This window comes from Nyctibius grandis, chromosome 6 (assembly GCF_013368605.1).
Source record: "Nyctibius grandis isolate bNycGra1 chromosome 6, bNycGra1.pri, whole genome shotgun sequence".
In the NCBI taxonomy this organism is placed as follows: Eukaryota; Metazoa; Chordata; class Aves; order Nyctibiiformes; family Nyctibiidae; genus Nyctibius; species Nyctibius grandis.
Genome location: NC_090663.1, coordinates 13,177,319 through 13,202,444, shown reverse-complemented (window position 1 = coordinate 13,202,444; position 25,126 = coordinate 13,177,319). Strand labels below are relative to the sequence as shown.

General features: G+C 42.8%; 2 protein-coding genes across 4 annotated transcripts in view; one reads left to right on the top strand and one right to left on the bottom strand.

Moving 5' to 3' along the window:
* The window catches only part of TBC1D14 (TBC1 domain family member 14), a 76,601-nt gene extending 57,933 nt beyond the window's left edge, over positions 1-18,668 (top strand). For 2 of the 3 annotated variants that reach the window (XM_068403460.1, XM_068403462.1), the window contains 3 exons: positions 1,085-1,194; positions 11,085-11,343; positions 15,343-18,668. In XM_068403460.1, the coding sequence (XP_068259561.1) occupies positions 1,085-1,194; positions 11,085-11,343; positions 15,343-15,408 (435 nt within the window). In that variant the 3' untranslated portion in view covers positions 15,409-18,668. Of the gene's footprint in view, positions 1-1,084; positions 1,195-11,084; positions 11,344-15,342 lie in introns of those variants that run through there. The other variant, XM_068403461.1, reaches the window with a different exon arrangement.
* Positions 18,669-22,605: 3,937 nt separating this feature from the next.
* On the bottom strand, positions 22,606-24,856 carry CFAP184 (cilia and flagella associated protein 184). Its single transcript, XM_068403109.1, has 3 exons — positions 24,842-24,856; positions 23,498-24,325; positions 22,606-23,205 (listed from the first exon to the last, which is right to left on the bottom strand). Exons 1-3 carry the CDS (start codon positions 24,854-24,856, stop codon positions 22,606-22,608), a joined length of 1,443 nt encoding a protein of 480 aa, XP_068259210.1.
* Positions 24,857-25,126: the final 270 nt, after the last annotated feature.

The following is a 25,126-nucleotide window of genomic DNA, read 5'->3' as shown; positions in this document are numbered from 1 at the left end:
ACCAGGCTCAAATTTTTATTTGCCTCTCTTAATGAAGGTAGTCCACCATCTGTCAGTTCACTCAGATGAAACGGGAAAAATTTCAGTAAGGACATTAAAAAAAAATGGGAAACAAATCTGTCATCCTTTAAAAGGATTTCAGACAACAGGCTCCTCTTTTCCCTTTCCTGTCATGGTGTTTTGGGGAGAGGTATGCTGATACAACTCTCTTACTTCGAAGCAATCGCAGCCATTCTTTATTGCTTTTATTGGGATATTGTAATTAAAATTACTGAAGCATTCAAGGACTTGGCTTAACTTTTCTCCCTATAGTATTAAGAGGACAGGGAAGGGGGGGAGCTAAAAAAGCCTTTTGTTTTTAACTCTTAGTTGGATTGGAAGATTTTCCATGCCCTCTGTTACGAAATTTGACCTAAATATTCATATTTTAAAATAACATGAAAGTCTTTGTGTTAAAAGGAGTACAGTTCAGGCATTATGGTATCAGATGGGAGTTACAATCTGTTTCTCTCACACAGGTGTTTTGTCTTGATCTTTGGCTTTTCTCTGTGAACTTCGTCTCTCCCTCTTTGCAATGGAAATGCTATTATCTCTTTTTAAAACCTATGTTACAAAAGAAGCTTTGGTATTAGAATATGACTTATGATTGGAGCCAACTGGACACTTCACTCTTGCTGTGGACTATTAATTTGTTTCAGTTTTGTATTTCATTTTATAATCCATTAGGCCTTGGATTTTATTCAGTATAATATTAAATTACTACCACAAGCATGAAGCACCATTCTGTTATCATAATTATTTTGAGAAATCAGCAAATAGCTTGTCCCCTGCTGGTATTTTTCTTCCCAAAGGAAGCTGGCCAAGACCCAAAACAATAATTACATTGTTTAGTATGAGAACAGTATATAGGGTGGATCTGAAACTGTATGTGCTTGCAGATGCTGTCCTTTATGTAAATGTTTAACTCTTTATTGTATCATGTAATTCATACGATCCTGTTCTTGAAGAGCATTAATCCAACAACAGATAATACATGTAAGTCTATTAATGCAGCTGTTTTTCTCTCCCCATTGTATTTTCCCAGATGTTGACTTACTTTGCCGCATTTGAGGTATTCTTTGAAGAAAATCTGCCAAAGTTATTTGCTCACTTCAAAAAAAATAACTTAACTCCAGACATCTATCTTATTGATTGGTAAGACATTGAAAGTATAATTATGTGCAGACCAGCATATAGCTCCATGTCAGCATTCATGACAGAAGCTGGAGTGCTCTTGCCTGGTTTAGAATTCTTTTAAGATAAAGGCTGTATCTTTTGTTCAGTACTTGAATTTGTCAGTCCAGATCATTCCCACATACTTCTGTGATGTTTAACATTTGCCTAACATTTATTATTGTACTTCTGTTGAGTTTGAAGCTTATTTTGAAATACAGCTGTATAGCACTGTTTATTCATATTTAGTGCATATTTGGATTGATCTTCGAGGAAAATCTTAGTTTTTCTACTTTATGTGCAGGTGTGTACCAGGGGTGTATATCCAGACAGTATTGCTAGTCTTGCATTTGAAAGTTAGTTTGTCGTCTTGCACAGAACAGGAGAAGAGTAGTTAAAACATAGTGTTTCTGTCCATACAACAAAAAGCTAGAAGCTACAGAAAAGGAAACACCTAGGCTTTTGGCAGGATGAACTGTGGCTCCTGGGCAGTTCTCACTCGTGTTAGGTGGTTCCAGATCCTGTTTAGAGGATCGCAGTACAGGTGGTTTAAAAACTGATCTTGACACGGTCCAATTGAATAGCTAAGGAGCATCAGCATGTTTTTAATTACTGCAGCTATTCCATTTAGCAGACAGGCAATTACAATCTTTTTATTTGGTGAAACCACCTTCCTTTTTAGTTCTAGTTTAATTAGAACCTTTTTCCTTAGAGAGGAAAAAAAAAACAAAGATCTTATTTGCACTCCTGCCAAATTTCAGTGTAGTATAAGGCACTCCAGATTGGGTATTTGCGTTTGTGCCTATCAGGCCTTGGTTTGGGGCAGCTGAAATGTCTCCTCTCAGCAAAACTTTGTTGTCAGTTTCAGGATGATATGAAATCTTTTTTGTGAAAAATTGATTTGCCCTTAAATTGTTGACAACTTCTCCCGTCCTCAGGTATCTGACTAAATACCTTCAGTAAAAGATGGAATTCCCAGTAGTAACAATGTTATTTTTTTCTGAGATTAATAAGTTTTCATTTAGGAAAACATTTGTACTGTTAATGGAATTCTACCTGAACCAAACTCTCGATACCCTGGTGATCTTTTAAGACGTAGTTGTTAGCACTGAACATGTTGCTGATCCATTAGGCAGAAATCCATTTAAAGTAATTCAGTCCACTCCAACAGCTAGAAGTTTGAATACATTGATTTTCACAGGATCATAGAATTGCTGGGGCATTGGAAGGGACCTCTGGAGGTCATCTAGTCTAAACCCACTGCTCAAAGCAGGGTCAGCTAGAGCAGGTTGCTCAGGAGCTTGTCCAGGCAGGGTTTGAATCACAGCTTCTCCAGGCAACCTGTTCCAGTGTTCAACAACCCTCACAGTGAACAAGTTTTTTATTTTCTTATGTTTAAATGGATTTTCCTGTATTTCAGTTTGTGCCCGTTGGCTCCTGTCCTTTCATTGGACAGAACTGAGAAGAGTCTGTCTCTGTCTTCTTTAAGCCCTCCTATCAAGTGTTTTTACACATTTAGGTCCGAGCCATCTCTTCTTCTGGCTAAACAGTACCAGCTTTCTCAGCCTCTCCCTGTGTATCAGATGCTCCAAGCCTTTAATCATACTCATGGCAAACTGGACTTGCTCCAGTATATCCATGTCTCTATTGTACTTGGAAGCCCAGAGCTGGCTCAGCAGTGCTGAGCAGATGGATGACCTGCCTTGGCCTGCTGGCAGTGCTGTTCCTAATGCAGCCCAGGAGTTTGTGGACGTTCTTTGCTGCAAAGACACGTTGCTGGCTTACATTCAACTTGTTGTCCACCAGGCCCTCCGTGTCCTTTTCTGCAACACTGCTTTGCAGCCTGTTGGCTTCCCACATGTATTTGGTGCCTGGGCTTATTTCCTCCCCAGGTGCAGGACTTGGCATTTCCTTTTGTTGAATTTCATGAGACTCATGTTGGCTCATTTCTGCGGTGTCTTAAGGTCCCTATGGAGTGATGTGTCATCCACAGAATCACAGAATGGAAGGGACCTCTGGAGATCATCTAGTCCAACCCCCTGCCAAAGCAGGTTCCCCTAGAGCATGTTGCACAGGGTTGTGTCCAGGCGGGTTTTGAATATCTCCGGAGAAGGAGACTCCACAACCTCACTGGGCAGCCTGTTCCACTCCTCCCAGTTTTGTATCACCTGCAAACTTACTGAGGGTACAGTCTTGACCCATCATCTAGGTCTTTAATGAAGACATTTTAAAGCATTGGATGAGTATTGAACCTTCTCTACCGGTGGACTGGCTTGAAGCTGTACCTCATGCCACTAATGACATCCTTCTGAGCATGGCAGTTCCAGCCAGTTTTCAGTCCACCTGACTGTCCATTTATCTAGTCCATATTTCATCAGTTCATCAGCAAGGATTTTATGGGATACAGTGTTGAAAACCTTGCTGACATCAAGATAAACAACATCCATTGCTCTCCCCTCATCCACCAAGCCAGTCATCTCATTGTAGAAGGCTATCAGGTTGGTCAGGCATGATTTTGCTTTCATAAATCCATACTGACTTCTCCCAGTCACGTTTTTGCCCACTGTATGTTTTGAAATGATCTCCAGGAATTTTTCTTCCATTACTTTCCCAGGGATGGTGGTGAGGCTGACCAGCCTGTAGTTCTGTGGATCCTACTTCTTGAAGATAGGAGTGACATTTGTTATCTTGTAGTCCTCAGGAACCTGGCCTGATCACTGGGACCTTTCAAAGATAATTGAGAGCGGCCTCACCACGACACGAGACAGTTTCCTCAGCACTCGCGTGTGTATCTCATCAGGTCCCATGCATTCCTATATGCCCAATTTGTTTAAATGTTCCCAAACGTGATCCTCCTCCATCTAGGGTCGGACTTCCTTGCACAAGGCTTTTCCACTGATCTGGAGGACCTGGGACTCCTGAAGGCAAGTCTTCTCAGTAAAGGCTGAGATGAAGAAGGCAGTGAGTACCATAGCCTTCTGCACGTACTTTGTCATGAGATTCCCTGCTCCATTCAGCAACAGGCTCATGTTTTCCCGAGTCTTTTTTTCTGCTGATGGACCTGTGGAAAGCCCTTCTTGTTGTCACACAGAATCACAGAGTCACAGAATGTTAGGGATTGGAAGGGACCTCGAAAGATCATCTAGTCCAATCCCCCTGCCCTTAGCATCCATTGCCAGATACAATTCCAGATGGGCTTTGGCTTTCCTAGTGCCTTCCCTGCATACTCAGACAGTGTCTTGGTATTTCTCCAGGGTCATCTGCCCCTCCTTCAGCCTCTTGTATGCTTCCTTTTTATATTTGAGTTTTGTCGGGAGGTTCTTGTTCATGCACACAGGCCTCCTGCTGCCTTTGCTTGAGTTCCTCGATTTTCATGCCTCTTGTAGAGAGGATAGTGTAACATGGGCTTTGTTTGACTTGGCTTTTATGCTGGGATTAAATTTTAATGCAACATGAGTAGGAGGATGAGGAGATGTGTAATGGATAGGCTCATTTCCCCCAGCATTTGATGGGAGAAATACCATCGGAAGGATTTTTATGACTGAAGGCTGAGAATATTAAATGGAACTAGATCTATGCACAGAGCAGGAAGATGCTAGAAGAAATACTGGAATAGGATAGAAGGGAAGGAAGAGGGCAGAGTCTGCTATGTTCAATGATACGAGGAACGATGTTGACATTATACTGCCTCAGACAATGTTGTGAAAAGCCTGTGTATGGAGGAAGGAATTGAATAAAAGAGATATCAGAAGAAGACTGTGAACATGCTGGAGAATAACTGGATAGGCAACATTAAAATCACCAGGTTATCATCTTTTTAATGCATTACTAGTTTAAAATGATGCTGTTGTAAATAAGGTGACTTTTTTTAATGTAGGAGAGATTAAAAATGAGTGTCTTCATGGTGCAGGCATGTTGATATCACTCTGTTGTCTAACTTTGAGCTTTACATAATAAAGAAGAAATCCTGAGGAACACCACCAGAAATTGAAGATTTAGAAAAAGACTGCTTTGACAAAAGGTTGAAGGTTTACATTCCCCTCAGCAATTTTGCTTGGTAGACTAGTCTTTATTGTATTTTCTTGAGTAAACATATATGTGATCAGTTGTTCTCTCTGAGCACATTTACAGGTTAAAAAAAAAGAAAAAAATGACTGACTGACGAGCAAAGAACTGAAGTGTTGAAGTGTGAGTGTGTGGGGCGCATCAGACCCCCCTTTCGTTCCTTCTGTGGGTATTGTTAAGAGCACTTGAAAGAAACTTCTGTCAGAAGTGCTTGTGGATGGTGCTTCTCAAGGTCTTTGTACAAATGGACTGACAACCCTTAGCATTTCTTGCTGACTACCTGAATCCATATTAAAGCTGTTTATTTTAGTCCCAAGGACAATTTACTGTGTTCCTCCCCGTCCCTAGAGTCACAACACTATGATCTTGCACAGGAATGTAGACTAGTTGAGGCAGTCCTGCCCGATCCTATGTTAAACTTTTTTTCACACTTGTCTTGAGCTAGACAGCTTGTCCCATTCTGTCTCTAATTTTGTGAGACAGTGGAGTTGGTATTTAACTGTGTAAGAACTAGGTATAATATTTAAATAGGTATGTGTGTGTGCACATGTATGTAAGTATATGTATACACGTGTGTGTCTGCATACATATATATACTTTCTACTTTAAAATACTTAGATCCTGTAGGAAGCAGATTTAGATTTTTTTTTTTTTAAATGGCCACTGGAAGCTTAGCAAAATAGATTTTATATGTGCTATCCTTCCGTTACTTCCAGGAAGTAAGACAGAAAACAAGTAAGGAAAAGTCACGTGGGTGTGTGTTCTCACAAGTGAGTAACTATTAAAGCTAAGGACTTTGGAAAATGTTGTTTATAAGGTTGCCTGTGGCTCATGGCTGACAGTGAGTTTGCTGTAGTACAGGCATTGCTCCGTTAAAAACAGAACTGTTTCCGGAAAGATAAGAATGTGGGTTCAGTGTGTTTAAAGTCAGAGAAGAATATGGTACAGTGTTGCTCTGAATAGACAGACCTTTTGGTTGTAGGTAGAAAACTCTATGAAACAGCCTTGCTCTAACAACATCAGTTCTATTTAAATGCGCGTTTGTTCTGAGCTCCAAAGGGATGCCTGCTGCTATTCCGGTGGCTGGCATGGTTACTGTGCAGGCATGTGTGCAGTAAATCTCCGTTGGTGCCAGCTCTGGGAGGCTCCAGTAGCCAATGCCGCACAGACCAGTTGCTGGGAAACCCTCCTGCTCCTGCTGCAATGACAGTGGAATCAACGAGTCTCCTTTGTGCAGCTGCCTGTAACCAGTGCCGCGGGGAACGGCAGTAAAATTGGTATGCTTAAATCATTTGTTGAAGGGCTGTGTTCCAAGAAAAAGAAATGCTGTGCATATAGATGGTCCCAGCTGTGCAGGTGATGCAATGCTGCTTTGGGTTTTCTTGGGGCTGGTAGAGGATTTAGGGAGGAGAGCCCCCCTGCCAGTTCAGTTCCACCACTGCCTTCTAAGATGGGAAAATGCTGAGGACTTAAGAATTTAATTAAATTTGATTAAAATGCAGTGGATACCTGCCAGAAATAAGGCATCACTTTTAAGAAGGGCTCATGTGCTTCAAGCCCAAACTCCAACTGATAAATCTGACAGTAAGACTTCAAAAGCTAGACAGGTTTTTAGTTTTTTTTGAAGAATATAAAGGGAATTAAATGTGAGAGGGGTGTAAAGAGCAACGTGCAGTCAGGTTCACAGAGAACAGAGGGGAAATAGCGTGTCTGAATAGCCCAGTTTTGGCCTCTCTGCTCTGTCAGCTGATGTACCGCAGGGTCTTGTGAGCAGAGCAGAATGTGGATTTGCAAAGGACACACGCTGTCTATTTATGGCCTGCTGCTACTGTACAAACACCGCTTTATCCCTACTCAGAAAAATGATTTTGGCAATAATTATAGCCAAGGGCTTTGTTTGTACTGATGGATTGATCAGTGGTTCTTTAGTATTGCATTGACTGTGATCGTGCTCTGTGAACACTAACTTTCTACTGACACCATTTGCTTGTTATGACAAAGGTCCAAGCCACTGTGTGTGGACGTTTGTAGTGGGCACCTCCAGTGAAGTATTTATAAGCTTGCTATCTGTTACATTGAGAAAAACATAGTCCATGTGAGTCCGGTAACTCTCCACCTCCCCCCAAAAAATGAAGCTGAAGATGGTGCTTTAAATGCATGCCTCCATTTCAAAGAAAAAGTGGGCTGTCATCCTGTCCAACGTTTCTGGTGACATCCTGATTTTTTGAATTTGTGTTGGTACCAGGCTCCAAAATACCGTAGTCTTCAGCCCAGTTTACAGTGTTCTCATCATGTCACTGCCGGTTAGGGTGGAATTGAGTGAAATATTGTGTTGCCATCTTGTACTGGTGGGCGAGAGAGCAGGGCTTTTTGGGTGCTTCTGACTGGTTGGAAATTGCTCAGGAGCTCACACAGTATTTGTATTATATTGATACATTCGAGAACGCCATCAGATTTGCCGAGTGCTCAGAAGTTGCTCTGTTGCAGTCAGTATTGTATAATATGTAATACTTTTTTCTTTCGCCTATAAGCAACAAAGTAAACGCTTCCACTTGTTTTTTTAAACTGTAATGATTTTAAAATTGTACTAAGTAAACTGTCACCAACAAGCTTATTGCAATAGCTCTGAAGGTGCTAATGAGGACAGAGATGCCACTATGCAATGAAGTAATGTGTGATCACTTAGAAAGATGCAATCTTTTGTCTTAACACAGATGTTGTTGAAATTGATACAAAAATGTAACAACTAAACATTAGTACCAGGATGAAGGAGAGAGGATCCAAGAACAAGTTTAAAGGCTGAGTTAGGTCATCAGTTTCCACAGCTGAACTCAGAAGGTGCAGAAGTGTTTTTGTGCTGTGACAGATGTGGGAAAAGAAAGTGTAGTGCAAGAATATAGAAGATCTGATTTGCATCAGTGTTGTTGTGCATGAGTTGTCAATCCAAAATGTGGCATACCTGTCTTCAGTGCTGTTGCTAACGATATTTATGAAGACTTTTTAATTAAAAAATAAAGAAAAGAAAAAAGGAAAAAAAATGAAAGAAAACACAGATCCTATAATTATCGTGGTAACAGTACTTTGTTTTCTTGATAACATTATGGTCATATGCTTTCCCTGTGAGTAGCAAACCAGCCAGGATTTCATGCATTACCTCAAAGTACATTTTGATCATAAGCAGCGCTGGGAGGAGCAGAAGCATCTGGTACTTTGTTTTTTCCCTCTTCCAAACAGATAGCAGCCAGCATCTATGATACTGTGACGCTGGACACCTCTGTGCTAGTTAGCTGTGTTGTCCACACCTGGGACTTTAGTGAGTTGAAAGAGCTGCAGACAGAAAATCATCCTGCAAGAGCAGATCGTGTGCAAGTAGTGTGCTACTGCTGCTGAAAGCTGCTGCTCTAACTGTTTTGGTCTAGCAGCTGCTTTATTACTATAATAAACTTCAGCTGGGTTTCAGATGAGTAGCTCAGATGTCTAATAAAAAATGTCTTTCAGTAGGAAATGTTTGAAGGGAGAAAATGCTGTATCCATTCTTAGCAGTAATGATTCCTACTGTTGTTTCATTGCTTATTCTAGGGTCGCCCTTCTTGGGGCTTGATGCATTTAATTCCGTGCTAGTATTAATGAAAGTTAATTGCCTTGTGAATTTCCTGCAAATTGTACTTCCTTCCAAATAACGAAGGGATCAATGTCAAATACCTTATTTGATGTGACAGCTTTTCTGATGCAAGTAAATCATTTCCATAAAAGGTAGTGTTCTAATAAATAGTTTTGACTGTTTCTTCTGATAGTTAATTTTCTGCATAGTTGCAGATTTAATACACATGGGTTATTCAGTTAAGTCTGAATCATGACAGAAAAATAGCTTTGGTGAATAAAAACAGTTGAAAAAAATAGGCATTGTTACTTACCTTTAACCAGGACTAGTTTCTGGCTGAGTGTTTGCCTGCTACTCGGTGACCAGGAAAGGACTCAGTTGAATTGCTTCCTATTACACTGTTCTTTTTGAATGGAAAAGCTGTTGCTGTTTCCTGTGCGTGTGTGTGTATATACAAAAAGTCTTAATTCTGCTGTGTAGGTATTCTGTAGCAAGACATTTTTATATGGCATGTGACCGTACAAGAATGTTGAAAGAGTATACAAAGTCTGCAACACGTGATCAACCCATAACCCTAAGAGGGGGCTTTTATCATGCTGTTCTTATACATTTATATGTGTATGTAAAATACATGAACACTAGTGGGTTTTTTTCATCCCACACTCTACCTCTTATTTGCTTATTTTTATATTTCTAATTCAGCTTTTTGGAGAACAGATTTTAAACAATTTCCACTTGTTATAAAAACATTGCAATGAGATGTAAAAACAGAAAAAAGTGAAATCCTAAGAATCCTAAACCTGCAATTTACTTGTCACATGAATTTGTGCAAATGGTTTAGTCTTGTCTTGCTGCTTGTAAAATGAATATATTTTCCAGTTTTCCTAAAGTGCGCTGATTCACAGAGCAGCTGGATACTTGATGACACATCATTCAAATAATCTTATGTAGTAAAAAGCAGATACTGCAGAAAACCTTTGATTATTAGAATTTGCTGTGAAAATATATTCATTCATATTCTATACCTTTATATGTGTGTGGGTGTATATAAATCTGTTCCATTGCATTTTTTCAAATGCAAACCCGAATTTCCTAAATAAAAAATTAGAGGGGAGTCTGAAACACAAGGCAACTACTGTTCAATTCAGGATACTTGAAAAGCATTTTTGTGTTAAAAGATGTGGAAAGGTTTTATTTCCATTGAGACGCTGCTGACCTCTGCTGGAGAAGGAATTATTGGCAGTTTTACAGAGCTCTTTTATGCAGTGCATCGGTGGAGAAATGTTCTCTTTCTAAATTCTGAAGGAAAAAAAATTACTGTAACTATTTTCCCTTATATACTGTAACATGATTCCAGGAAACTTAATTCTCTTCACTTGCTGTTATGACATTGCTGGTGGCAACAAAAACTGCTCTGCCTTGTAGCGAAGTGTTGGATAGAGGAGAGAGCAGGGAGCATCTTAGCATTCCTGGCTGCAAGGCTGTCAGCATTTTGATGAAGGAAGAAATGTGCTCTTGGCAGTTAATGAAAATGCAGTTTTAGCAACTGGGAGGGGGTTCTTGCTTATGCTGTTAACCTTACTCTTTGGGGATCACATCTGTTCAAGCACGCTGAGCCACCATCTTAACACAGCTATCTGTGCGTTCTCTCTGGACGTCCTGCGTGTTTTTCTCAACTCACTAGAGTTTAAACTGATCTTTCTCCAGAACTCATGCTGTTATTACTTGCCAGTCAATCAAGCCTGGAACACTGAATTAATTTTACACATCTCCTTCATCTCATCCACAAAATTCCCTTTGCAGTATGTCTTAAGATTCAGCTTTCTGTGTTCTTACAGTTAAAACTGCATCAATCCTCAACTCTGAAGTGATGATTAAATATGCCTTTGATTATACCTGTGGCCAGTGCATGTCCATCATAAACCCATGTCCATCAAAACCCATGTATATTGTTTCTTCTGGTATGATCCAAGAAAATTGAACTTGGAGGTCCAGATTGATAGCAAGATGCCTTAACTGTTCTACAATTTTATGTTCTTTCATGTATTGCTATGCAGCGACTAATAGAAGTACTTTTGAAATAAAGAAGTATTCAGATACAAATACTTGAGAAGCCTCAAACTTAACTAATAATCAGTCTGTGTACTTCTGCAAGTATCCAAGACATTTCTCTTGCGTATTAACTGAAAATTTTACTGTTTTTCAGGATATTCACATTGTACAGCAAATCTTTGCCACTAGACTTGGCATGTCGCATCTGGGATGTGTTCTGCCGTGATGGAGAAGAGTTCTTATTCCGTACCGCCCTGGGAATATTAAAACTTTTTGAAGATATTTTGACCAAAATGGACTTCATTCATATAGCCCAGTTTTTAACAAAGCTACCAGAGGACTTGCCTTCGGAAGAATTCTTCACCTCTATTGCTGCCATTCAGATGCAAAGTAGAAACAAAAAGTGGGCTCAGGTAAAGAGGATGTTGATCTTTGGTAACAGATGATCGTGCTGTACTCATGAAAATGGGCTTTGGCAACATCTGGAAGAATGTTTTAGCAGAGATAGTGTTTGATTTTACAGGTAGGTAGGACTATGTAGCTCACTCCATGCTTTTAGTATACGTTCAGGTGAGTGGATTCACTGAACTTTTTCTCCTCTAGAAAGGGAGGGCTCAGTCAACATTCAAAATTGAAATGTTGGGTGGAGTCAATGAAGTAAAGTATCATACAACTTCTTAAACTTATTAATTACGAAGGCTGCTAGCAGCATTACAACTTGATATTTAAAAGCAGAAACTCACTCTTTGGGAGAAGATGACAGTTTGTCAGGACACATCATCATAATGTCATCCTTGAGTTTGCCTAATTTTGGGCTGTAAAGAAGTGACTACATCTCTGACTTCTTCGCTGGAATTTAGCACTGAAGCCTTTACTTCAAAAATTGTAGTCTCATCACTGTAATTCCAACTAAAGTCTAGCTTAAAGAAAAAAGATGGAAGTGTGTCATCTTGTTAAGTGGCTGTAACAGCCATCATGCTGGAGAGTTAGGTCAAATGTACTCCATAGCATTTGGAGTGTAAACTCCATTTTTTTTCCTTCAAAGCAGTAGTACAGCCTGTTTCATGAAACATACCATAACAGAGCTTTGCCCAGTTTATCCATTCTTTTTTGCAGCGAAACTGAAAGGTGTTGTTAAACGTAGCGGTTACGGGATTTTTTGGTTCTTTCCTGAAGTAATTGTCTGCCGGTCGATGGGAGGGACTGCCAGCGTGCCGTTTGAGATGAGAATTTCTAACCTTCACAGTAGGATTAGATTGTAGTCTTCTGAGCCTTATCTTGTGTGTAAGGGGGAGCACAACCTGCACTGCCCTGCTAAGAGCACCACGCTGCCAGCATTTGCTCCCTGACAGTGCTTTCCTCACAGCTTATTTTGCATTTACCTTCTGGTCTTGGTCATAAGTTGCTAGTACAGATCCAGCTTTGTTTCTATCCTTCAGAACATTTTTCAGCCGGACCTCCCAGTCCTGTTCCTTTTTCAGATGGTTTGCTTTCTTTGAATGTGTCTTATATGGATGAGGATCACATAAATTCTCAGCCTACTGCTGCTTCCTTTGCAGAGAAGGGGAGATAGTGGTCTTGTTCTGCCAAGTAACCCAAGTAGTAGGCTTGCTTAGCCAGTGGTTTTCAGTCTTTGACACCTGTGGAAGTTTAGTGGTGATGATCACAACAGGAGGAAGACTTCAAAGTAACCTAGCCCAAGCAGTCTGCCTCAGTCTCTTCATCAGCTTCATCTGACTGTGCTGGAATTTCTGGTTGTTTTTGCTTGTTGTGGCAAACTGAAGAAAAAAGTGCTGCTGAACTGTGGTGCAGATGGATCCCAAAACACAGCACACTGTAGGGTTGGTGTTGAGGTAACCTACAGGCTGAACTCTTACCTATCTTGACTTCTGCACCAGCTGGCTTTCTTCACCAGGTAGTTCCATTGCTGAGTAAGTTTCCAGCAGGTAAAGCCTCTTCACTCTCTAGCCTGCCATCCTTCTCCAAGCCCGAAGTGGGTAGGGGCTATGAGTTTGCTCACATCATGTACTTGCTGGGACCACTCAATTGCTGAGGTACCACTATTGGAACCAACCTAGAAACATTAACAAGACAAAGAGCATATGGGATTATGTTTTCTGTTAGAAGATGCTACCTGTTATGACCTCTTACCTCTCCAGGTTTTTAAAATTCACTAGGATGAGTTTGGACTCAGAAACCTGAACTTTGCTGTTCTAGGACAGACAGGCTTTTGGTAGCATGTGACTTGGATGTGCAGGTGGACTCGTAGCAGTGCTGGGGCTGTGGCAGCATGCACCTGCACAATATGCTTGAGAAGTCTGACTGCAGTTGGGATGCTTCCTAGCTGGATAGTTATTTCTGACTGTTGTTGTAGGAGTTAGATGCTTTGCTGTAGTATCCATGTGTTTTCTGTAGGGAAATACCTTTTCAAAGTAGCAAAATGAATGTCCATTGTGATGGATGCACTACCTTTAAGATAAACTCTAGGTGGACTGACAGACCAGGGGCACTAGTTGACAGAGGATGCGGAGTGCTCTTCAGCTTAGAAAAGTGGACTTTGTGTTCCCGTCTCTAGCATCATCTTGTTCGGTTACAGTAACTGTGCTGCATAAGCAAGCAGCAGAGCTTGAGGTACTACTGCCTTGTAGGTGTATATTTGGTTAAATTCAGCTGCACATCTCAGCAGTAGGTGTATTTGGCTCTCAGAAAAACACCTGAACCTTTCATCTTGCTGTACTATGGTAATTATGTGCTGGTATCCTGTGGGTCACATTCTGGCATGATGATATATGTAGGACCTCATAAAAAATGTTACGGGCTGCTTGTGAATCTGGATCCCGCATTCCAGATGGGTGGGTGGATGTTTTCCATCTCACTCCATTTTCCTTTGGTCACTGACAATATCAGGGAACTGAAGACTGAAAGGAGTCCTGGTAAATCACAGACGTGGCATTTCTGATAACAAGGACTCTGTTTATCAATAGGAAACCTGCAAGCTCTGTTTTGCTTCTGGAATGACCTACAAAGAACTCCAGGGCTTTGTGCCCTTACAGCCTTAGCCTGAAATGTGAGTGGCTGTGTTAAACCCACTGCTTTGTCATCAACAGCGGAGAAATAGAGATGGTAGAACAGACTAGACTGTTAGCTTAGCATTTCTGTAATCTGTATGCTCCAAATCTTAGCTCCATAAAGTTTTCCAAATAACTAAAGAATCTGAGCTCTGTTAGTTGGCTTTAATGGCTATGCTTTTCTGGATCAGTATTTTGGTGTCATTTCTGGTTCCTTAAAAAGGGTAACTTTTTTCCACCAAGGATGTTGTTGCTATGACACTTGAAACTCTCATAAGCCCATTTGATTGAGTAGCTGTTGATCTATCCTTGTCCTGGTTTGGCCTAAACCAGGCCGATTTTCCTTTCAGTGATTTTTACTTTCAGCTAAGTCTCCAGCTTTAAACCGTGACAATCCTGAATCTCTGTGAAGAGGACCTCACTGAAGTCTCTCTCCAATTCTAGAAACTGCTCTGTTCAGACCCGTGTTGAACTCTCTTGTTGCAACAGCTGTGGATGCTTTTCCATTGAAGCACAGGCAGTGTTGCGTGATTGCACTATGAGCGATGTAGAGCGACTTCCTACTAATTCTGATGGTGCAGAGGTTGGTTTGAAGTCAGTCAGAGAGAGAGAAAAGAAGGTTGCTTACTTGTAACTGCGATTCTTTGAGATGAAATGTCCCTCAGTGCATTCAGTTCCAGGGTGATTCTTGGCGATGCTGGTGGACTTCTTCAGCAGAGCCTAACTATAGGGCAGGGAACGCGTTAAGCAGCATGAGAAACTGGCTATCATTGTGCCCTCTACACGAGGGGTAACAAAACAAAATTGTGCATCAGATAATAGGAAATACAAATTTCAATGTGGATACAAATGTGAAGTTTTTGCTTCAGAAAAAGATGTAAGCAGATCTGGAGGTGGTGACGTGCTCTAGGCAAGCACCAGACAGCGCTATGGTAGTTCTGTCCTGAACTCTTAGATACTAAATGTCATATTGCTCAGGCTGCTCACTTGCTGTGTTTTCAGACAGTCCATTTGTCTTGAGAATTGTAACTTCCCCATAGGCAGCATCCTGTAATAGTGCTAGACTTGTGTAATCTGGGTAAGAATCTCATCTCCGGGCTTCAAAAGTGTGTATTGAGGGGAGACTGAGTTTAAACCTTTGTTAAATCCATTTGTATCTACCATGCCACAAGAACTTACGGGAGAGGTCCCCATCAGTAGACAGGTTTTCTAAATTTGATTACATTTAATAGTTAAAATAGTATTGCTCAGAGATAATTAAATTGGAAACGCTTCAGGCAGTGATTTATTGAGTCACTTTTTAAATCTAATCCTTTTCTCTCTCTCATTCCTTGAAATGTTTAGATACTGGCTGCTCTGCAGAAGGATAACCGGGAAATGGAAAAAGGAAGTCCTTCACTCAAACGTTAAAACTCTGATTGCCTGCAGTGACTCGTGGGAAAAGAACTGAAGTGGCAAAAGTATTGAGTACTGCTTGATGTGTATGAGCCTGCAAATCGAAGTGTTATTTCAGAGTTTTGTGTAATAGTAGGATAGCCTTAAAAGGGAGGGAGGAAAAAGAGGAGAGGGGAAGAAAAAGGAAGGAAGGAAATTGGGAGATAAAACCCTTATAAGTGAAACGTAGGCTTAGCCTTAAACTTTTAGTGGAATGAGCATTTGCTGTGGACAGCATTACACATTCTGTACTTCTGATTAGTGCAGTGAAACTAAACAATATTTAGGGGTTTTTTAAGTTGTTTTTTTTTTCTCTGATGTTTTAAAAGACTGGGCATTGGGCAACATCGGTTGCTTTGAAAGCTGTTCCCCAGTTTCATTCTTAGGCAGGATGTATTTCCCATACCCATAACAGTAGCTGGATCTGGTTTTTAAATAACTGGTGCTGGAATTTACAGTTAAATGCTGTAAGGACCATTTCTTTAGAAATGCTTCTTGTTTTATAGGCTGTGGGTTCCATTTACCAAAGAAATCATGTAGACATAGAAGTACATTCCATTCTTTAATAAGAAGAAGTTAAGTAGAAAGTAAGCTTGGAAGAGAAGTCCTGCTAGCAGTGCAAAACCAATTATCCTTCAACATGCCTTGGAAATCTATGTTTCCAATCGGGATGCATATGGAAGAAGTTCAGACTAGATTCCAGACTCTCAAGAGAGTTTCTAGTATTAAGCTGGCATCATTTCCCAGTTGTACTCTCTTTCCTCTGTTTAGAGCCAGGGTCACATACTACTAAATGTATGTTTCCATGTCTCCCTCTTCTGAGGCAGTGCCGTTTCAGGGTGTTCTTGCCTACCAGCTACTTATTCCTGTGCCGCTTCTCCAGTCATGCTGATAAAACTATGGGCTGAGCAGATAAATTGAGAAATGGTTAAAAGCAACTTCTATAGTTACATTAAACACAGCTCTGCTCACTGGCAAAACTGAGGAGGAAGGGTGTAGGGGAGAAGTTACGTTAAGCCAGCATTGCTACTGAAAGGAAAAGGTTCTGTGGGATCTCCTGAAGCTGCTGCTGCCACAGTGGGAAAGCATTGTGTGGAGCTGATCTGTAGTGACAAGGGAAAGAAGTTCACTGGGGAATGTGCCAGACAAATACTGTCAGGATAAGTACAAGCTGTCATTTCCTAGCGTTTTATCGAGCCTCTAATACATGGGAGCATGTTACGGAGACGGCAAACTGTGGTTCCATAATTCTGTTACACAGCTTAGATCCCCTCTGCGTTCAGGTGAATGTTGAACTGTAAATCATGAGTGCCTCTGATTTACAAGAATGTTTATTGTGTAGTGTATAGTGTAAAATCTATTTTATAAATAATGACGATCATTGAAAAGGGAAACTAACTGAAGCAATATTTGTGTTAACTGTAAACAGGCGTTACTAAATCCTATAGCTATATGGTCAGAGGTTTCCCAATGCTCTTCAGTCTGTTTTATGCTGATTATTTTGTCATTGTGTGAACAAAAAAATAATAATAGTTGCACACTGCTCAACATATAATGTAAAGGACTGTGGGACATAATCAAAATACTGTCCTTTAGTACAGACGTTGTTTCTGTGAGGAACAGTTTGACTGTCATATTAAAAAGAATGAGAGCAAGATAAGTAAGTGAGGACTCATAATCACTTTGGAAGATGTGTAATGCAAATGCAGCTTGCAAGCCCGATACCTCATTGGTCTCTTTTCCTGTCCACTTTGTGTACTTGGCGTAATGGATGTGGGTTTTTCTGTTGGCCATCTTAATTCCTCCATAAGACTTCTTCTAGATCATCACTTACTGAAAACAGCCATCAAGATGTCGAGTGGATTAACACATGTTAATTCTCCCAGAATTTGTATAGCTTTGGTCCTTCAGTGACCAGTACTTGTATGCTACATTGCTTTGAAGTGCAGTAGAAAGCTGGAAGGTCAGTAAGTGTTTTTTAATATTACTTTTTCTATTACTACAACAAATATGCCTTTCCATGAAGGATATGAGAGGCCTACCATCTGAAACATTTGCACTATGCTTTTAAATGGTTTATTAAACACAGAGACAACTTTCCCTCAATATACAGTTTTAGGTGGTACTGCAACTGGCTTTGCGATTTAAGTCTTCATGGCAACTAGATGTGTATTTTCTTTTCAACCAAGTCTACAAGTGTGGCTCATTTGTCTGGTTAAAACGCATTCTGTAGCCACTAGGTATCTTTGCAGCCATCGACAGCCTGTTCTTTTTCTCTTCTCAATAAGGTGTTGAATGTAACAGTGAAAATGGGCATAGTTGTGGGAAAAGGGCCTGCTGCAACACTTGTGCACTGTTTGTTACTCGCAAATGTAATTATTTTGTTCTGTGATTTGATCTTTCTGTTCTTAGAAGATGTATATATTTTCTAAATGATTTCTTTGTGTATATAAGGTATGTTCTTTAATGAAGAAAAGCAATGCAATAAGGAGCTTTGCACAGTTTGTTTCAAACAATACATTTGGAAAAAAAAATCACCTGCCTAAAGATGCAATTGTCTCAACTTCTCAGTAACTTGATTTGAAGGTAACGCTTGAATTTTGATAAAAACAGTAGAATTACTTGCCACTGAGTTTTCTAAATTTCTTGCAGCATACCAAATCTCTTAATGAGCTATTAAGGAAGATTTCTGTAATAAATTCAGGGATTGCATAAAAAATTTTGACAATTTTATTGTTCAGGTGCTTGAGAGTATCTGTAACAAGATGCATGAGATTTTCATTGAGCCAGTGTCCCCATCAAGCAAACTTTCTTTTCTTCATGGGTTTAAGGAAAAATAAAAATGCTGCAATACATCAGACGTCTGCAACTACCACTGGACATGCAGCAGATCAGAGAAACCAGAAAACTTCAACCAGGTTTGGAATTCTATACGACCTGCACTTTATAATAAAGCCGTTTTGCAACTTCAGTCAGCAATCAATCAATCATTAACCTTATTTCATTTAGTAAAGAATTTCACTTGAAAAAGAAAAGGTACCTTGTAACAGCTTATTTTTGAATGTTTTAAAAACTAGAATGACAGGAAACTGTTGATACATCCCCTGTACATCATGTTTAAATTGGTTTTATGTAGTTACCAAGTTTGTTTTGTTTAGATATGTGTATCAAACTGGAACTTTTTTCAACTGTAAATATATGGTTTTGTTAAATAAAGTCATGTAAAGTTATCTTGATCACCTGTTGTCAGGGTAATTCAGAAATTAAAAATTCAAGTACCTGTCTGTTTCTTCGCAGGCTTCTCTAGCAGTTTTTGTCTGGCCAAAATCAGGACTTTGGGACATTGCAGGAGGGGGAGGTTTTGGTGATGCTTTCAAAGTTCTCATGTTAACATACCTACTACCTGTGACATTCAGAAGGTCTGATCCTTATGGCACCCATGGTTTAATCCATTTCATATGCCTTTCTCTAGACTAGGTCTGAGATCCGATAAATTTATTACGAAAAATAGATGTAAATACATCTTTGTGAGATGCGCAGAACTTGGAAATGCTTGAATACCTTATCCTTTATTTGTTTTAAAAGAAGAAATCTTGGCTTATTACAAGTTTCATAATTGCAAGGCATTTTTGTGCTCAAGTTAAGGCACTATTGTTGTCATTCTTACATAGGGATAACTTCAGGGATTAAAGTGGAGAAGCTTCCTGTTGCGTACTTAACTGAAAAGTGGTTAAAGCACCAAATAAAAGATAAATAAAAGCAGAGGAGAGAAGACAGTACCTGTGCAGCAAGACTACATGTGGAACGCAAAGATGTGGCTGCCACGATTCTAGTTTCTCTGGCAAACATGTTTCTCACTTCCTCGTACTGAAGTATCTTACTGCTTGATTTGCTGGATTAGAATGTAAAATCAGAATTGCTTTATATGAGCCTTTACCAGTTTGATGCCGATAGAGCTTTATGTTGTATACATTACAGGAGTTGCATAAAATTCTTCAAAACTAGATTTACTTTCCCTTACCTGTTTTCCCAGTACTAATTCCAGTCTGTTTGAAGTTAAATACTTTCCTGCATACCAGCACATGAGATTAGGAAATGAAGAGACATTTGTCTTTACTGCTTCCTGACAGAATGTCTTCCTGTGTTTATAGGAAGAAAACAGAGGAATCTTTGATCTTCATCCTTAGGGTGTTTTGGAAGGCTGGGGTGGCAGCGGGTTGTGTCAACAGCTCAGCGCTAAGAAGAGTCCTGGAGACAGCATGTGAAGTTTTAGCAAAGGCCTTAGTCGTATTTATTTCAGTAGAAATAATTCAGTTCAGGGAATATACTGTCAACCTCATTTGCGCCCTAAATTCTTGCCTTTTCCATACATCAAACATGCAGCAATGAAAAGCATTTGAGATTCTTCTGCTTCTCCTCCCTTTAACTGTCTACATTTGTTGCTTAATAGTCTTTAAGAAGTTAAAGGAAGGTTTATATGTCTTAAGCCAAAAATTAGCAAGAAGTATAAGAATTTTCCTGGCAGGAATTTGTAAGAAGTCAAAACAGGTAGAAGTACCTTCTCTTAGGGAGATGACTGCTGATCATCCTTAATGATTTATGAAAACAGCTTTGTGGAACACCAGGTGGCTACCTGACTTGTGCGATAGCCACTCTGTCAGCAGGAGAGGGGCTCACTTTTGGTAACAAGGCTTAAGATGAAAGGTACTGATTTTGGTTTCTCCTTTTTTTAAGATAAGTGGTTGGCAGTTACACTTGTCTCCTTTTACTATCCAGCAACAACAGAGGTAGATCTGATATTTGGTGAAAAGTGTTTGAATATTAGTTGTGTAATATCTCTTCATGAATCAAGCATTTGAGCAACTGAAGATAGAGAGTGCTGCAGTTTGCAGAACAAGAGCCTGCGCTGTTCCACTGTGTTTATGCAATAGTTCTGCAGAACTGTAAGGACTTCAGAAGAATATAACCAAATGGCTACTGCATGGTTGCAGTAAGAATAAGAAATAACTGATCTCTTCTCTCATTTCACTATGACAAGTTTTAAACCTTCAATAGTGTAATAACCACTTTAATTATGTTTTGTCTTTTAAATATCCAGGCAATTCAGAAAACCTAGTTCAGAGGTGATTTAAAAGAGAAAGGTGTGAGCCACTCCTAGAAACATCTTTATCATAGAATAATAAGATCGTTTTGGTTGGAAAGGACCTTTAAGATCACAGAATGTTAGGGATTGGAAGGAACCTCGAAAGATCATCTAGTCCAATCCCCCTGCCAGAGCAGGATTACCTAGATCATGTCACACAGGAATGCGTCCAGGCGGGTTTTGAATGTCTCCAGAGAAGGAGACTCCACAACCTCTCTGGGCAGCCTGTTCCAGTGTTCGGTTACCCTCACCGTAAAGAAGTTTTTCCTCATATTTATGTGGAACCTCCTGTGTTCCAGCTTGCACCCATTGCCCCTTGTCCTGTCAAGGGATGTCACTGAGAAGAGCCTGGCTCCATCCTCATCAAGATGATCAAATCCAACCATTAACACAGCGCTGCCAAGCCCACCACAAAACCACGTCCCTAAGCACCACATCTACATGGCTTTTAAATCCCTTCAGGGATGGTGACTCCACCACTTCTCTGGGCAGCCTGTTTCAGTGCTTGATAACCCTTTCAGTGAAGGAATTTTTCCTGATATCCAATCTAAACCTCCCCTGGCACAACTTGAGACTGTTTATGTCAGTTTATCTATTTTTATCCCCATATAAGTGCACTCAGTGACTTGTGTACTTTGTTTAAATGCATATGCAACTTATATTTGAACTAGAACCAGCAGCTCAAATACAGCTCAGCACTGCTGACCCCATGGGGTATAATTCCAATCTGTGGTGAAAAACTAAGAGACTCCACTCCTACTCTTTACCATTAGTATGTTGTTACTTTCCTGCAAAATTCACAGCTGTTGAACACTTAAATCTGGGCCTTTAATACCCAACTCTGACTACTAAAAATGAGTCTAAACATTCCTGGTCTATCTATCTAAGCAAAGTAGTGGTATCACACGTAGAAATTAAAAATTAACTAGGTGAGATTGATTCAGTAATTATCACATCAGCTAGTGATGGCCTCTAAGGAGCCTACCAAAGGCGCAGTTCCTGCAGCAATGAGAACATAGTACGTCAGAGCTCCAATATCTTACCCGCCTAAGGTGTTTCTATATTCATCCCATGCCTTAAATCAAAAGTCATGCTACAACAGCAGCAGCCGGAGCTGCAGGATATAGATCAGTCTCATAGCCACTCTTCGTCATGGAGGAATTGGAGTTTAAAGAACAAATTATTTTGAAAGGAGAAGCTGCTTCCTGTAACTAAAGCTCTGTGAGCTGTACAGTCATAAATGTGTCAATGTTTGTCACTCCCTCCCCTCTTTTCTTCAGTCTTTTTTTTTTCTGGAATTCTGATAGTTGACCAGTGCAGACAGGACTGAAACAGTGACAGGCTTACGCTAACCTCTACCTCTTCACACGCCATGAATGAAGAGGACAAGGCTGAGGACACCCTAGAACTGTAAAAGCTGAAAGGCCGGAAAACTTCAAAACTCTAGTTTTGAGTGATAAGATTGATTTATATATTTATACTATGAAAATAGTTCTTAAAGTGATAAACCTTTCTTCTTGTGCACCACCAAGGCAAACTTGGCAGCCCAGTGTATTCACAGAATGGGCGAGTGATTTAGTGCTTCTGTAGTGTTTTGGCTGTATGCAGGTCATGTCAGGTACTGACAATAAGCTGCTCTCCAGCTCTCAGCCACATCTATGGAAATTACCCCTTACGGTGTGCCCAGAAGGCAGGTATAGTTATTGTACAGATGTATCAAATCCATACAGAGAGCGGCAGGATCGGGATTTGAGTCGGGGTATGGTGTGTGCTCTGCTCGTACAACGTTGCCATGGCCTTAAAAGGTCTGAATGTTAAGAGGGTTTTTGAAAAGTGTGGGCTTTTGACTGTGGCTTTTTTTTGTTTAAGACAGGCACACGTATATGGTTTCATTCAAAATGAGTAACTGCTGTAATCTCTTCATTGAATGCATAATACCGACACGTCACTTAGAAAAGGCTTTTTCAGGAGTACGTGCGTAATGTATTTCCCAGGACTTGCCAAAAAAAGCATGTTAAAAATAAGAATTATCAAAAACTCCCTTGTTTCTTTTCTCTACCTTCTTTTCTTCTGTCATCCTCGGCAAGGAAAGAGGAATTGGCTTCCTTGATTTTTTTCTGAATTCCCGTACAAGTAAGGAGCAGACCAGCATGGTGACGTTTCAGGGTTTCCAATTGCTGACTTAGCAGCTCTGCAGCATCCACCTTTTCCTCAAAGTCCCGAAGCAGGATCTCATTTCCAAGCAACCCACATTTCTGCTTCAATTTCAAATTGTTTCTCTGCAGTCTGTCTCTGGCCGGTTTGGTTTTGGTCACAATGTCTCTCTTCTGTGAGAGACTCTCTTCTCTCTCAGTGTCCATCAGTTCATCCTTCCTGCCTTGATTTTCAGCTTCCACAAACTCTAGTTTTTCCCTGAACTGGCTGAGAATATGTACTGCATTCGATTTCTTCTTTTTGAGCTTCAGGATTTCACCACTCAGGTCATCAATCATTTTGCTGTGTTTCTGATTCTCTTTCTTCGCGTGCTCAACATCCATGAAATATTGACTCTCTACCAGTTCTCCCTGAGCTTTCAAGATGGTTTCAAGGTTCTGGATTTCGTGCTTCAGCTTGATGTTTTCCATATGGGCCTAGAGGAGTAGAAATAAAAGAATAACAACAATTTTTTTTTTAAAAAGCCCTGTCTTGCCAAGGAAGAAGTGCTTCTGTTTAAAGTCAGTAATGACAATGATAACGTTTCAAGGGGAGAAAAGCATTGTGAACTTCTGTTGTTTAGTACTGAGCAGCAGATGTCAGGGGAAGGCAGTACCCTGGCTGTAAGAAGAGGAAAAGGCTGGCCTTTACAGAAATGCTTTTTACAAGAGTTGGTAAGAGAGAGGAGGGACGACTCCAGCCGGGGCTTCAGCCGGGGCTCAGCCTCACCTCGCGCACCTGCTGCTCTTTGTCCCTTCCGCTGGCCTGGATGCGCTCCACCGCCTCCGCTGCCTCCGCCACCTCCCTCCTGCCCAGCCTGGGCACGCCCACCGCCTTCTCGCGGGCCTGCAGGGCGGCCCACTTGGCCTCGGCCCGGGCCTGCCGCTCCTCGGCGCCCCGCCGCAGGGCCTCCACCTGCTCCCGGCCGGCCGCGGCCACCGGCTCCCACTGCTCCCGCAGCTCCCGCAGCCGCAGGAGGAGCTGCTCGTAGCGCTGCGGATCGCCGGAGTCCGGCTCCGGCCGCCGCCGCCCCTCGCCCAGGCGCATCTGCAGGCGGGCGCTGGCCTGCCGCAGCCGGTCCCACTCGCCCACCAGCCCAAGGTGCTGCTCCAGCAGCGCCGCCCGCTCCCGCCGCTCCTCCTCGCCCTCCTCCGCGTCGTCCCGCTCCTCGGGCGCCTCGCCCGCCGCCTCGCCGCTGCCCCGCTCTCCTGCGCCGGGGGCGGCCGGTGACGGGGGGCTCGGGGCCTCTTCAGCCCGCGCGGCGGGAGCCGCCTCGCCCGCAGCACCGTCCCTGCCGCCCGCCTCCTCCTCCTTGGCACCGCCGGCTGCTGGAGCAGCCACCGGCGACCCCGGGTCCGAGGGTTCCGGCGGTCCCGCCGCGACCTCCGGCTCTGACGACTCCTCGGGCCCCGACGGCTCCATCTCCTCTAGCCCCAGCTCCTCTTGCCCGCAGGGCTCCGGCTGCTCCGGCCCCGGCTGCTCCGGCCCGCAGGGCTCCGGCTCCTCCGGCCCCGGCTGCTCCGGCCCCGGCTGCTCCGGCCCCGGCTGCTCCGGCTCCTCCGGCCCCGGCTGCTCCGGCCCGCAGGGCTCCGGCTCCTCCGGCCCCGGCTGCTCCGGCCCCGGCTGCTCCGGCTGCTCTGGCCCCGGCTGCTCCGGCCCCGGCTGCTCCGGCCCCGGCTGCTCCGGCCCCGGCTGCTCCGGCTCCTCCGGCCCCGGCTGCTCCGGCCCCGACTGCTCCGGCCCCGGCTGCTCCGGCCCCGGCTGCTCCGGCCCGCAGGGCTCCGGCTGCTCCGGCCCGCAGGGCTCCGGCTGCTCCGGCCCGCAGGGCTCCGGCTGCTCCGGCCCCGGCTGCTCCGGCCCCGGCCGCTCCGGCCCCGGCTGCTCCGGCCCCGGCTGCTCCGGCCCCGGCTGCCCCGGCTGCTCCGGCCCCGGCTGCTCCGGCCCCGGCTGCTCCGGCTGCTCCGGCCCCATCTGCTCCGGCTCCTCCGGCTCCTCAGGCCTCGGTTCCGCGTCTAGCTCCCCCGGCCCCTCGGGGCGCCCCAGCTCCGGCCCGCTGCTCCGCCGCCCGCTCGCCCCCGCCGCCTCCATGGCTGGGCCGCTCGCCGCTTCCTCCGTTGCCCGGGCAACGGGACTCTACTCGACTCGGCCCCGCCCCTCTCCCCGTGGCGCCGGTTCGGCCACGCCCCCTCGCCTCGGACTACCACTCAGCGACGGGGTCGCTCGGGGTCGCCTCTCCGATTGGTCGAGGGAAGGGTAAACGGATCCCGAACGACCAATCCTATCCCTTCATTCTTTTTAATACCTCTCGCGTCCAGGCGCTTTGGCTCCCATTGGCCGGCGGTCGGAGAGGAGGGCCTA

What these genes read in the sequence shown, in the direction of transcription:
- CFAP184 (XM_068403109.1), bottom strand. An exon ending in AAGAGCAGCAGGTGCGCGAG is followed by an intron (nt 23,206 to 23,497) that starts GTGAGGCTGAGC and finishes CTACTCCTCTAG; the next exon opens with GCCCATATGGAAAACATCAA.